The sequence below is a fragment of the Salvelinus sp. IW2-2015 genome, linkage group LG17 (genome assembly GCF_002910315.2).
Source record: "Salvelinus sp. IW2-2015 linkage group LG17, ASM291031v2, whole genome shotgun sequence".
Lineage (NCBI taxonomy): Eukaryota > Metazoa > Chordata > Actinopteri > Salmoniformes > Salmonidae > Salvelinus > Salvelinus sp. IW2-2015.
Window position 1 is genome coordinate 8610592 of NC_036857.1, and position 12017 is coordinate 8622608.

The window sequence follows — 12017 nt, forward strand, 5'->3', positions numbered from 1 at the left end:
GTGCGTGCGTGCTCCAGGCTAACCAAAGACACCATCGAGTGCACCATACCTGCGGCCCTGCACGCACACACTGAGGCGGTGTCGGTGTGTGTGGAGTTTGAGGACATTCCCTGTCAGAGCTCTGAGCTTCTCACCCAGTACATCTATGAGAAAAACCCCACCATCAGCTACATCAAACCCAGGAAGAGCTACCTCAGGTTCACACACACACATACAGTACATACATATACACACACAGACACAGACACACACACAGACGCACACACACACACACACAGGCACACACACACACACACAAACAGACGCACACAAACAGACGCACACAAACAGACACAACATACAAACGCACACAGAGAGAACATTCAGTATTCTGCACTTTTTCTGCACTAACATTCCATAGTTTCCATTTATCCAGTGTTCATAGATAAACCACAGTGTTATATTGACAAATGAGAGTATGAAATCATGTAGAAAATATTATTGCATTAATTATACAGCTCTTGTAGTTCCTTTACACCACACAATCTCTCTTGGAGGGTTTCTCTGGAATCCGACCACAGAGATGACATACTGAGTCTTCCTGATGTCTTCCTGATGCTCTGTGGCTTCTCCAGGCCTGTTTCTGTGTGTGTGTTGGTTTTAAATGACACCTCATGTGTGAGACAGGCCCCTGAGAGAGAGCACAATGGGTCTGATTGGCATGTGTGCTGACACTGACTGTGTGGTTGTGTGTGCTCTCTGTCTCTAACCAGAGTGGTTGTCTGTGTTCCCTATTTCTGACCATATGTGTTTGCGTGTAGTTGTGTGTGCTCTGACCATAAGTTGTTGTGTGTTCCAGTGGCGGTCGGACCATCACAGTGACGGGGCAAGGTTTTGACCTGGTACAGAGCGTCACTATGGAGGTGCTGGGCATCGGACAGGATGTGAGTCACAACAGGGAACCTCTCTGGTTGAATAGATTAACTCCTGAAGTATCTAACATCTTAGAAGAAGCTGAAAAAACGGAAGTGAATGAATAGAATGGACTCCTCTTTCTCATCCTCATTGTCTTTCCTCAGGCCTGTAAAGTGCAGTCTCCCTCCATGATCACATGCTCCTCCCCCGCCTCCAGCCAATCCCAGCAGGCCACGGTAGAGTTCTTGCTGAATGGAGTTCTCTACACAGGAGATGGCCCCGCCTTTGACGGCCCAGACCAGGAGGAAGAGGAGGAGCCTCACGGAGGTCACTTCCTGTTGGAGTATGTGGAAGATCCTCAGTTCTTCACCGCCAACAAAGAGAAGCTGATCAAACACCACCCTGGAGAACCACTCACACTCATCATCAATGTGAGTGACAGCCAAGCGCACCAATGGGAGAGGGTGGAGCAGGATGAGAAGTAAAAAGCCCATTGACCAGGGAGATAGTGGACTTGCTCCAGGAACTGTCCATTCCTGTCAATCTGGATGCACTCTGAGAATAGTAGAAAGACATGTCTCAATGGCTTTGTATTCATACTCTCTTTAAACAGATCAAAGACCGTGTAGCTCTGAATCCTGGCTTGTATTTATTTAAGACTTGGCTGTTCCTCAGAGATGGAAGTACAGGACAAGAACACCACCTCTAAGCAGAGAACCCAGTCAGCCATGTTTGTGTGGGATCCTGTCTGTATTATAGCTGACTTATGCTATTGCCACATACACTACTGCCTCATATATGAGGGAGGGTTGAGGGTTGTAATGTTAACAGTTGTAAAAGCTGTAAATATACTGATGCTGCTGATTTATACAGGCCTTGGTGCAGGAAGGGAGAGACAGACAGCCGAAGTTGCAGAGACTAGCAGAAATAGGGCTTTGAACATCGGTTGGTCTGAGTTCTTCTCTCTCTCCGTCTCTGCCCCTGTCGCTCTCTTTCTCTCCTCTGCGTATGTGTGTGTGCGCGTGTGTGCGTGTGCGCGTGCGTGTGTGCGTGCGTGCGCGTGTCAGGATGGGGCCTCCTTACAGAAATGGCTGCCTCAGCCTTGTCTACTTGGGTGAAAGAGGGGAGGGGGGTATTCAATGTTGCTTCCTGTTTTCTTTGGGAAGGTGGATTCCACTTTGGGTGGACCTAGTTTGTGAAACACTGACTCATGTGACCGTGTGTGTATGTGAGTGGGTTAGACCAGGTTGAGAGAATGTTGGGTAGAGTTGAACGGGTTTGTTTGATGGGGATTGTTGTTTGATTAGATCCTATGTCAAGGACCTCTGTTGGAATGTGGTGGGTTTTGTTTGCTTTCACCCCCTTTTGGCCCTAGGTATTCATTGTTCCGTGCATGTGTACGTTTGTGTGCCTGTGTGCCTGTGTGCCTGTGTTGTGTGTGTGTGTGTGTGTGTGTGTGGTGTGTGTGTGTTGTGTGTGTGTGTGTGTGTGTGTGTGTGTGTGTGTGTGTGTGTGCTGTTGTGTGTGTGTGTTGTTGTGTGTGTGTGTGTGTGTGTGCGTGCGTGCGAGTGCTCAGAACACTGACTAAGGAGAGGCTGGTGTTGTGATGGGACTGTGTCAGTCATGACAGTCAGTGTTCTCTCCATGTCTACTGTTTGATTCTTTAAGATGAACTCTCGCCCAGTTTGTGAGGAGAAATGTTGTGAAACAGTTTGGCACAGGATACTCAGTGTGACAGCTGAATGACAGGCCTGCATGCATGTATAATGTTTGTGTGTGTGTGTGTGTGTGTGTGTGTGTGTGTGTGTGTGTGTGTGTGTGTGTGTGTGTGTGTGTGTGTGTGTGTGTCTGTGTGTGTGTGCCGCGCGCGCGCCCGCGCCCGCGCCCGTAGGTGCGTGTCAGCTGTGCCTATCCGAGCCAGTCCATGGTGCCTCCTAGTGCTCTGGCTGACCGGTGGCTGTTTTTGTTTGGGTTTGGCACAGAAAGGACCAAGCGATCTGGGAGCTGGCGCCAGAGGAATACTCAGTGATGATTGGCTCCTATCCCTGTGACATCAGCTTCCATAACAACCAGCTGTTCCACTGTACCATCAACGGTTCGCTGGGCTCCAGTGAGGGAGAACTGCCTGTCACAGTGAGTACAACTACATCATATTCTAAGGCTACTAATTTGGACCACTTTATTATCATGATTTGGAATCAGTGTCCAGTTTGGTTTTATGTACTGACTTAACTATGTCACCATGATTCAGCTGAGAGCAGAGAGACGAGCAGGATGACAGGCCCCTCTTGGTCAGGGTGTAACAGTAAACCTAAAGCTGAATTCTAAGAGTGTATGTCTATTCATCTGTAATCTGTTCATCTCTTGTCTGTCCAGCTCAATCACACACCCTCAATATACACACGTGCAGGGGGTAACAGGCACACAAGCACGCACGCAAGCATGTATGCAAGCGTGCACATGTACACACACCAACACACACACACACACACACACAACACACACACACACACACACACACACACACACACACACACACACACACACACACACACACACCACACACCACACACACACACACACACACACACACACACCACACACACACACACCACTACCTGGGCTTTCATTTCAATTCTACTTTTTCAGAAGGGCCTGGGACAGTGGCTTTGTTCACATGTTTTGGGTTTCATTTAAATTTCTACTGTTTTCAGAAGAGGACCTGGGACAGTGGACCTGTCCACATGTTTTGGTTTTGTGTCAGAAGTATTTTTATAATAGAAGGGCTCAATAAAGCCACAACCAAACTCACTCTGATAAAGTCCCACCTTTCTCTTCCTCCCTCTTCTCTTTTCACTCTCTCTGCTCCCTCCCGCGCTCTCTTCGTCCGTTTCCCATATCAGTCTGTTTGAGAGGGTTCTTAGGGAGAAACAGACATCAACATTTTACCTTTTGATCTGAATTAGAATGGCCATGTCTGACTGTCTATCAGTCTGTTAGTCTGTCCCTCACAGATGGTCAGTGAGGCATGAGTCACAGGGAGGGAGGGAGGGAGGGAGGGAGGGAGGGAGGGAGGGAGGGAGGGAGGGAGGGAGGGAGGGAGGGAGGGAGGGAGGGAGGAGGTGAGGGAGGGAGGGAGGGAGGGGAGGGAGGGAAAACACTCTCTCTCTCAGGATGTCCATAAATAAACACATGCAATTAGCAGACAAACACAGAGGGCAGAGGTCAAACAAGATGTCATAACACCAACGGGTGGGCTGCCCTCATCTCTCCTGAGAATGTGTGTGTGTGTATGTATTTATATTTGTGTTATTTGTGTGCTAGGTCCCCCCAGTTTAAAGGGTATGCAAATTATTATCTTTGGGGCATTAAAAACAACCTTTTTGATTTATTCAGTGACTTTTCAGCAGCATACACGCTACCTATTTACCTCTATTTCCCTTGGCTCAGAAAGTGAAGCTGAGCCTCTGTTGTATGGGGCAGCTGTAGGGACTTTCTGTACCCCAACGAAACAGGAACACGGAACAATGGCATTTCTTTCCACCACACCAGTTTGACTATTTTTTTATTTTTTTAATGGTTTGGAACAAATAAACAGTCAGACCAGAGAGAGACCATGCAGAGAGACAGACCACTAGTTCCCCTCCTCAGTCTAGTAACAGCAGGTTATGGGGTTGTAGGACCAAGAGGTAGACATACTGAATTTCGGCAACAAGGTTGAGGTAGAAAATTGGGTTAGTCCGTGAAAGGAAACTGAGTTGCAGACGTGTTTTAGATAACAGGGTTATGAATATTGGACAGAGGCTGAGAGTCCATATTGGTCAACCAGAAAGCAGAAGTGAAAGTCAACCCTCCAGTCACGTGGTTCACCCTGAAGTGGTTGACTCATACCATCACACACATTCCAGTGTGTGTGTGTGTGTGGTGGTGTGGTGTGTGTGTGTGGTGTGTGTGTGTGTGTGTGGTGTGTGTGTTGTGGTGTGTGTGTGTGTGTGTGTGTGTGTGTGTGTGTGTGTGTGTGTGTGTGTGTGTTGTGTGTGGTGTGTGTGTGTGTGTGTGTGTGTGTGTGTGTTAGTCTAAATGTATATTGTCTGATTGTGTGTCAATGTTGAGACTGTGTGCATTTTCTATTCTCTCTTTCAAAGACCTCAGAGTCTATGTTACAGACCTGCTAAACACTGTTTCTTGTCCCCACTTCCTCTATTCCTCTCTCCTCATCCCTTCGTCTTCCCCCTCTCTCTCCCATCCCTTGCCCTTTAGGTGCGGGTGGGTAACTTCCAGAGGATCATAGCCAAGGTGCAGCTGGGAGGTAGTGAGCTGGCCATTGTGGTGTCCATCGTGGTGTGCTGCGTTGCTGCTGCTGCTGTGCACTGTGGGTAAGTGTTTGGTCTTGTGTCACCACCGAGGGTGATGGATGTTTGGCTGCCTTGGCGACGGATGCTCCAGATTGTCAGGAGAATACAAGGATCTCCAGGGTCAGGGTCTCCCCTGTCTACACAGTACAAACACCACTGTTCCAGCCGTGTGCTGTGTGTGTGTGTGTGTGTGTGTGTGTGTGTGGTGTGTGTGTGTGTGTGTGTGTGTGTGTGTGTGTGTGTGTGTGTGTGTGTGTGTGTGTGTGTGTGTGTGGTGTGTGTGTGTGTGTGTGTGGTGTGTGTGTGTGTGTGTGTGTGTGTGTGTTGTGTGTGTGTGTTGGTGTGTGTGTGTGTGTGTGTGTGTGTGTGTGCTCATGCGGTTGTATGTCTGTGTGTGTCTGTTTTTTTTATGTGTGTCTGGGTGTGTGTGTGTCTCCGACAAGTGTGTGTTTTCATTTCTTTCCAGAAGCTGTGTATGTATGGAGCTTTTACAAATGGAGCATGTCCTGATTCATTACAACATGTCAACCTGTGATAACAGGATATGGCTTCAAAGACATCTATTTAATGATCTTATGTCTTCTCTCTCTGTTTCTCTCCCTCATACTTTCCCTCATTCCCCTTCTTTTTTTTTCTCTCTCGCTCTCTCAGCTCTAGTGGTGTACTGTACTAAGAGCCGGAGGGCGGAGCGCTACTGGCAGAAGACTCTGCTGCAGATGGAGGAGATGGAGTCCCAGATCAGAGATGAGATCCGCAAAGGTGCAGTACCACACACACACACTGACTCACACATGCACACACACACACTCATACATGCACGTACGCACTTACGCATACACACACTCACACACACATGCACTTGTACTGAGTTGAAAAGGCAGGAGTGTGTGATCAGTAATGCTACCAGCAGGTCTCCTTTCACTCAGCCATGTTATTAGAGCTCCATTGAATTCTCTCTCATGTTCTCTGATGTTCCTGGGGCTAGGGCTGTGGCGGTCATGAAAGTTTGTCAGCCGGAGATTGTCAAGCAAATAACTGCCGGTCTCACGGTAATTGACCGTTAATTAACATAAACACATTTAGCATCTCTTGGCTTCCACGCACAGCCTACAAGCCCTGATGCTGACCTTTGGAACATTTTAAAAAGTATATTAAATCCATGTAATATAGCCTACACCTTCACAATAAATCATTATTTATTTTAGACAGGTCTAAAGAAATATGATATGAAGGAAATGTAGTCTATTTCAGAAGAACAGAATAGCATACTCTGAGTTGTCCTTAAGCTAGGCCCTGATCTGGCTATGCCATATGGCTGTGGAACACGTTAGTTCATTTAGCAGACAATATTTGCTAAGAATTCCCTTGCATAATTTTTTTTTTATAGTATGAAGAATGCAATTGAACAAAGCTGAATAAAATAGAAAGGATATTTTCTCCAAATAATTTCCAAGGGAGTGGGCACATGTGGCTATTCTGTGTRGAGTGATTACCAAAAAAACAGGTCCTCCTATATGCATAATTTAGAGTTATTTATGCAATTTTAGTTGTGATACAAACATTGAGCTATATGTTTTGAATAAAAAAAAAAAAATTGGCCTGCATAATGCGACTCTAATGATGATTTTAAAAAAGTAGCATGAAAGGCATGAGCTCTGCTTTGTTTCTTGCGCAGGCTGTACACACTTCATCAGTCTCTCATTCACAATTTGAAAAGCACTTGATAATATTCTCATCAGGCCTCAAATTTCCCTGTGGCATCCCCCTTAAGCACCTCTCACTCACATGGCTCTCTCAGATATCTAAATTCMTATTAGCCAATGCCCATCATGTAATCAGGTCCTTCTCACAGGCATCTCAGCTCCGAAGTAGGCTAAGAGGGAAGACAGACACATCTGGGACGCAACTGCGCGCATCCTTCTTATCGAATTCCGATGCGCATATTGAAAATGTTAGAAGAACTGTCCAGTTTATTTTATTATTTATTTTTTTAAGATGAGTAGGCCTAACGAACAGCAAAAGCACTAGCCTATGTCAATCTAATATCTCCCATTGTACAAAAGTCGACCTATTCTATTCTGTCCGAGAAATAAATATTCCAAACATAGTCTGGGACAGTTGTGGGATGCGATAGCCACTAGCATCAAAAACACTTTTAAAAGCCATGAGGCTGATGCAACAGATCAGAACGTTTAGCTTAAGATGTTGATAAACTATTAGGCTATTTCTATTTCTTCACATTATAAGCGCAGCAATGTGCACACGTCAGTAGGCTATAAGCGCGAATGTTCCAAAATGCAATCAATTAGCGGGAAAACAGCATAATCGCATTTGCAGTCACTTTTGAGAATGCATGTAATGCTTTATTATAAATGTGCATTTTTATGGTGAAAATTACCTTCCCCAAACTTGAAACTCACGCGCCGCCTATGTACAGTGCATTCGGAAAGTATTCAGGCCCCTTGACCTTTTCCACATTTTGTAACGTTAACAGCCTTATTCTAAAATTGATTAAATAAACCATTTTTCTCATCAATCTACACACAATACCCCATAATGACAAAGTGAAAACAGGTTTTTAGATTTGTTTGCACATTTATTAAATATAAATATAAAAAACAGAAATACCTTATTTACATAACTATTTCAGACCCTTTGCTATGAGACTCGAAATTGAGCTCAGGTGCATCCTGTTTCCATTGATCATCCTTGAGATGTTTCTACAACTTGATTGGAGTCCACCTGTGGTATATTCAATTGATTGGACATGATTTGGAAAGGCACACCTGTCTATATAAGGTCCAATATAAGGCTCTTGTCTATCAGAGCAAAAGTCAAGCCATGAGGTCAAAGGAATTGTCCGTAGAGCTCTAAGACAGGATTGTGTTGAGGCACTCCACTAATCAGGCCTTTATGGTAGAGTGGCCAGACGGAAGCCACTCCTCAGTAAAAGGCACATGACAGCCCGCTTGAAGTTGTCAAAAGGCACCTAAAGGAATCTCAGACCATGAGAAACAAGATTCTCTGGTCTGATGAAACCAAGATAGAACTCTTAGACCTGAATGCCAAGATAGACCTGAATGCCAAGCGTCACGCATGGAGAAAACCTGGCAGCATCCCTACGGTGAAGCAGGGTGGTGGCAGCATCATGCCATAAGGAGGTTTAAGGAGGGACTGGGAGACTAGTCCGGATCAAGGGAAAGATGAATGGAGCAAGGTACAGAGAGATCCTTGATGAAAACCTACACAGGACCTCAGACTGGGGCCAAGGTTCACCTTCCAACAGGACAACGACCCTAAGCACACAGCCAAGACAACACAGGAGTGGCTTTGGGACAAGTCTCTGAATGTCCTTGAGTGGCCCAGCCAGAGCCCGAACCCGATCGAACATCTCTGGAGAGACCTTAAAATAGCTGTGCAGCGACGCTCCCCATCCAACCTGGCAGAGCTTAAGAGGATCTGCAGAGAAGAATGGGAGAAACTCCCCAAATACAGGTGTGCCAAGCTTGTAGCGTCATACCCAAGAAGACTGAAGGCTGTAATCGCTGCCAAAGGTGCTTCAACAAAGTACGGAGTAAAGGGTCTGAATAGTTATGTAAATGTCATATTTCATTTTTAATTTGCAAAAAATGCTAAAAACCTGTTTTTGCTTTGTCATTATGGGGTATTGTGTATAGATTGAAGAGGGAGCAAAACAAATGAATCAATTTTAGAATAAGGCTGTAACGTAACAAAATGTGCAAAAGGTCAAGGGGTCTGAATACTTTCCGAATGCAATGTATGCCAGTTAGGCTCTACACTGGTTGGTAAGCGGATTCATTTGCTTAATTTTAAGAAGATATTTGCCCAGTTTAGTTGTGATACAAACCGTATCAACATACAGGCCTATGGGCTAGGCTACATGAGGTGGGTGACTAGGATTTTAAAAAGTTGCTAAAAAAGGGGATGCACTGTTTCTTGCCTTTCTGCACACGCTGGGCATCATTCACAAGAGAAAATACATCGTTCACAAGGGAGAGGCTAATATTGTCACCCATCAGACTATTCTTAATTTAATATTGTCTTTACATATGGTAAATAATATATGTGTGAAATTAGTTTTGATTTAGAATGGACCATTATCATGCTCCTGTCTAGGAACAGGGCCAGGGGGGGAAAATACATGTCATCTATGCACTTAAATAGCGAATGGAGGACGCTTTTCCCGTGGATATTTTTTATGGCAGTCAGGTAGACTATATTCCTGCTGTAAAGCGAAGAAATGTGCTTCATATTAGGGAAGGTGAGAAATAAATATAGTCGGCCTACCCTTTTGAAAGCTCATGAGCTCATGGGCTCTCATGAAGTGTTTGATTAGATTTCGATTACATTTGCATTGATGTCAGAGTGATTAGAGGGACAATAGAGTTCTGAGTACCAGGCAGTTGGCATGTTTGGTAGGCTACTAATGACCATCAGCAGCATCAGAGCTTGAATAAGCCTAGTTATCGTGACTAAATGGTCACATGGAATTTGACTGCGGTCATGACTCGTGACTGCCTGTGTGGCAATAATACGGTCACCGTAACAGCCCTACCTGGCCAAGGCTACATGAGGGAAGACAGAAAACATGGACCATCACCTAGAGATAGGGCTTTTGTGTATATGTGTACATGTGATGGCAGCAGTTGAGAGGTTTATGCTTAGTAAGTGTGACTCACAAAACACACAGACTAAGTAGTGATCACTCACTCACACACACACACATACACACACACACACAAACATGGTGGTGACACACGGCTTCTGTAATGTATACCCTGAAGGGGTGAAACAGTGGGAGTGTGAGAGGAGAGGGGAAACGAGAGGAGGGAGGAGAGGGGGGGAGAGGAGAGGAGGGGGAGGGGGAGATGAGAGAAGAGGGAGAGGAGGGAGGAGGAAGGGAGAGGAGAGAAGGGAGGAGAGGAGGGAGAGGGGAGAAGAAGGGGAGAGGAGGGGGGAACGAAGGAGGGCCAGTCTGAAGGCCACAGAATGTCTGAGCATAGATAAATAGGGATGAATAGAGAAAGAGAAATGGAGGGAGAGAGGAAAGGAGGGAGGAAGATGGCCATGAGTCAGGGATGTGTCTGTGGAGAGATGTGTGGGAGGAGGGGAGGTTTGTTGGAGGACACAGACAGCTGTGTGGGTGAGACCAGGGTAAGTGTGTAAGGGGTGAGGGATGGGTTTGGGAAGGGCAGAACAGAACAGGAGGGAGGAGTGTAGAAGGGAAGAGGGGAGAAGGGAGGGGTAAGGGAAATTGCAACGCTAGGGTTGTGGGGTTTGATTCCCAGTATAAAAAATGTATGCACTTGCTACTATAGACCCTCTGGATAAGAATGTCTGCTAAATAACTAAAAAGTAAATGTAATGTACTATGGTGGCAGTGGAGAGATTGACATATTGCAGGGACCATCCATCTAGATGAATGAGAAGAGTTTGGTATGTGTGGGAGTGATTAGGGACAGTTCGAAATTTGCTGGGGTGGGTGGTCCAAACTAGAGGAGGGTTGTCTAACTTGTTTTTTTGCTTTGGGGAGGGTTGTGTGCTTTTTTTATTGGGTACAGGGGAGGGTAGTGCGTCTTTTCCCTGGTTTACATTCGCACTTTTGCAGGTTTTACTATATCATTTATTCCTTCCTTGTAACGTGTATGCTGGGAGTCGGGAAGCAAGTTCAGGGAGTGTATTTAACTTCTTACGGCTGAGATCGGCTGAGATCCCGTTAACGGGATCGACTTGACAACAGCCAGTGAAAGAGCAGTGCGCCAAATTCAAACAACAGAAATCTCATAATTAAAATTCCTCAAACATACAAGTATTTTACACCATTTTAAAGATAAACTTGTTGTTAATCCACCACAGTGTCCGATTTCAAAAAGGCTTACGACGAAAGCCCACCATCTGATTATGTTAGGTCAGTACCTAGTCACAGAAAAACACAGCCATTTTTTCCAGCCAAAGAGAGGGAGTCACACAAAACAGAAATAGAGATAAAATGAATCACTAACCTTTGATGATCTTCATCAGATGACACTCATATGACTTCATGTTACACAATACATGTATGTTTTTCATCGATTAAAGTTCATTATTTATATCAAAAAATCTTTAGTTTACATTGGCGCGGTTATGTTCAGTAGATGTTTTGCCCTCCAAAACCCCCGGTGATTTTGCAGAGAGCCACATCAATTTACAGAAAATACTCATCATAAATGTTGATGAAAATTACAAGTGTTATGCATGGAACTTTAGATAGACTTCTCCTTAATTCTATTGGCTGCAGTCCCGTTAACGGATCGATATGACAACAGCCAGTCGAAGTGCAGGGCGCCAAATTCAAAAACAGAAATCTCATAATTACAATCCTCAGAATTAATGTGTCTTATATCATTTTAAAGGTAATCTTGTTGTTATCCCCCCAAAGTCTCAGATTTCAAATAGGCTTTTCAGCGAAAGCACTACAAACGATTATGTGGTCACACACAAAACCACAATAATCACACCCATTTTTTCCAGCTAAAGATAGCTTCACAAAAACAGAATAGAGATAAAATTAATCACTAACCTTCGATTATTTCAACAGATGACACTCATAGGACTTCTTGTTAACAACAATCATGTATGTTTGTTTGATTAAATTCATATTTATATAAAAAAATCTGAGTTTACATTGAGGCAACTAGATTCACTAGTGGCAAAAACATCAAGTGACTTTGCATTAGCACACGTTTTCAACCAGAAATACTCATAAAA

General features: G+C 44.8%; 1 protein-coding gene across 1 annotated transcript in view; it reads left to right on the forward strand.

Annotated features, from left to right (window-relative positions):
- Positions 1-12017, forward strand: part of LOC111976559 (plexin-D1-like) — a 99600-nt gene that overhangs the window by 73942 nt on the left and 13641 nt on the right. Inside the window, 8 exon segments of the mRNA XM_024005477.2 lie at positions 18-197; positions 839-923; positions 1059-1325; positions 2877-2894; positions 2896-3027; positions 5155-5247; positions 5249-5270; positions 5901-6008. Coding sequence (XP_023861245.2) covers positions 18-197; positions 839-923; positions 1059-1325; positions 2877-2894; positions 2896-3027; positions 5155-5247; positions 5249-5270; positions 5901-6008 — 905 coding nt within the window.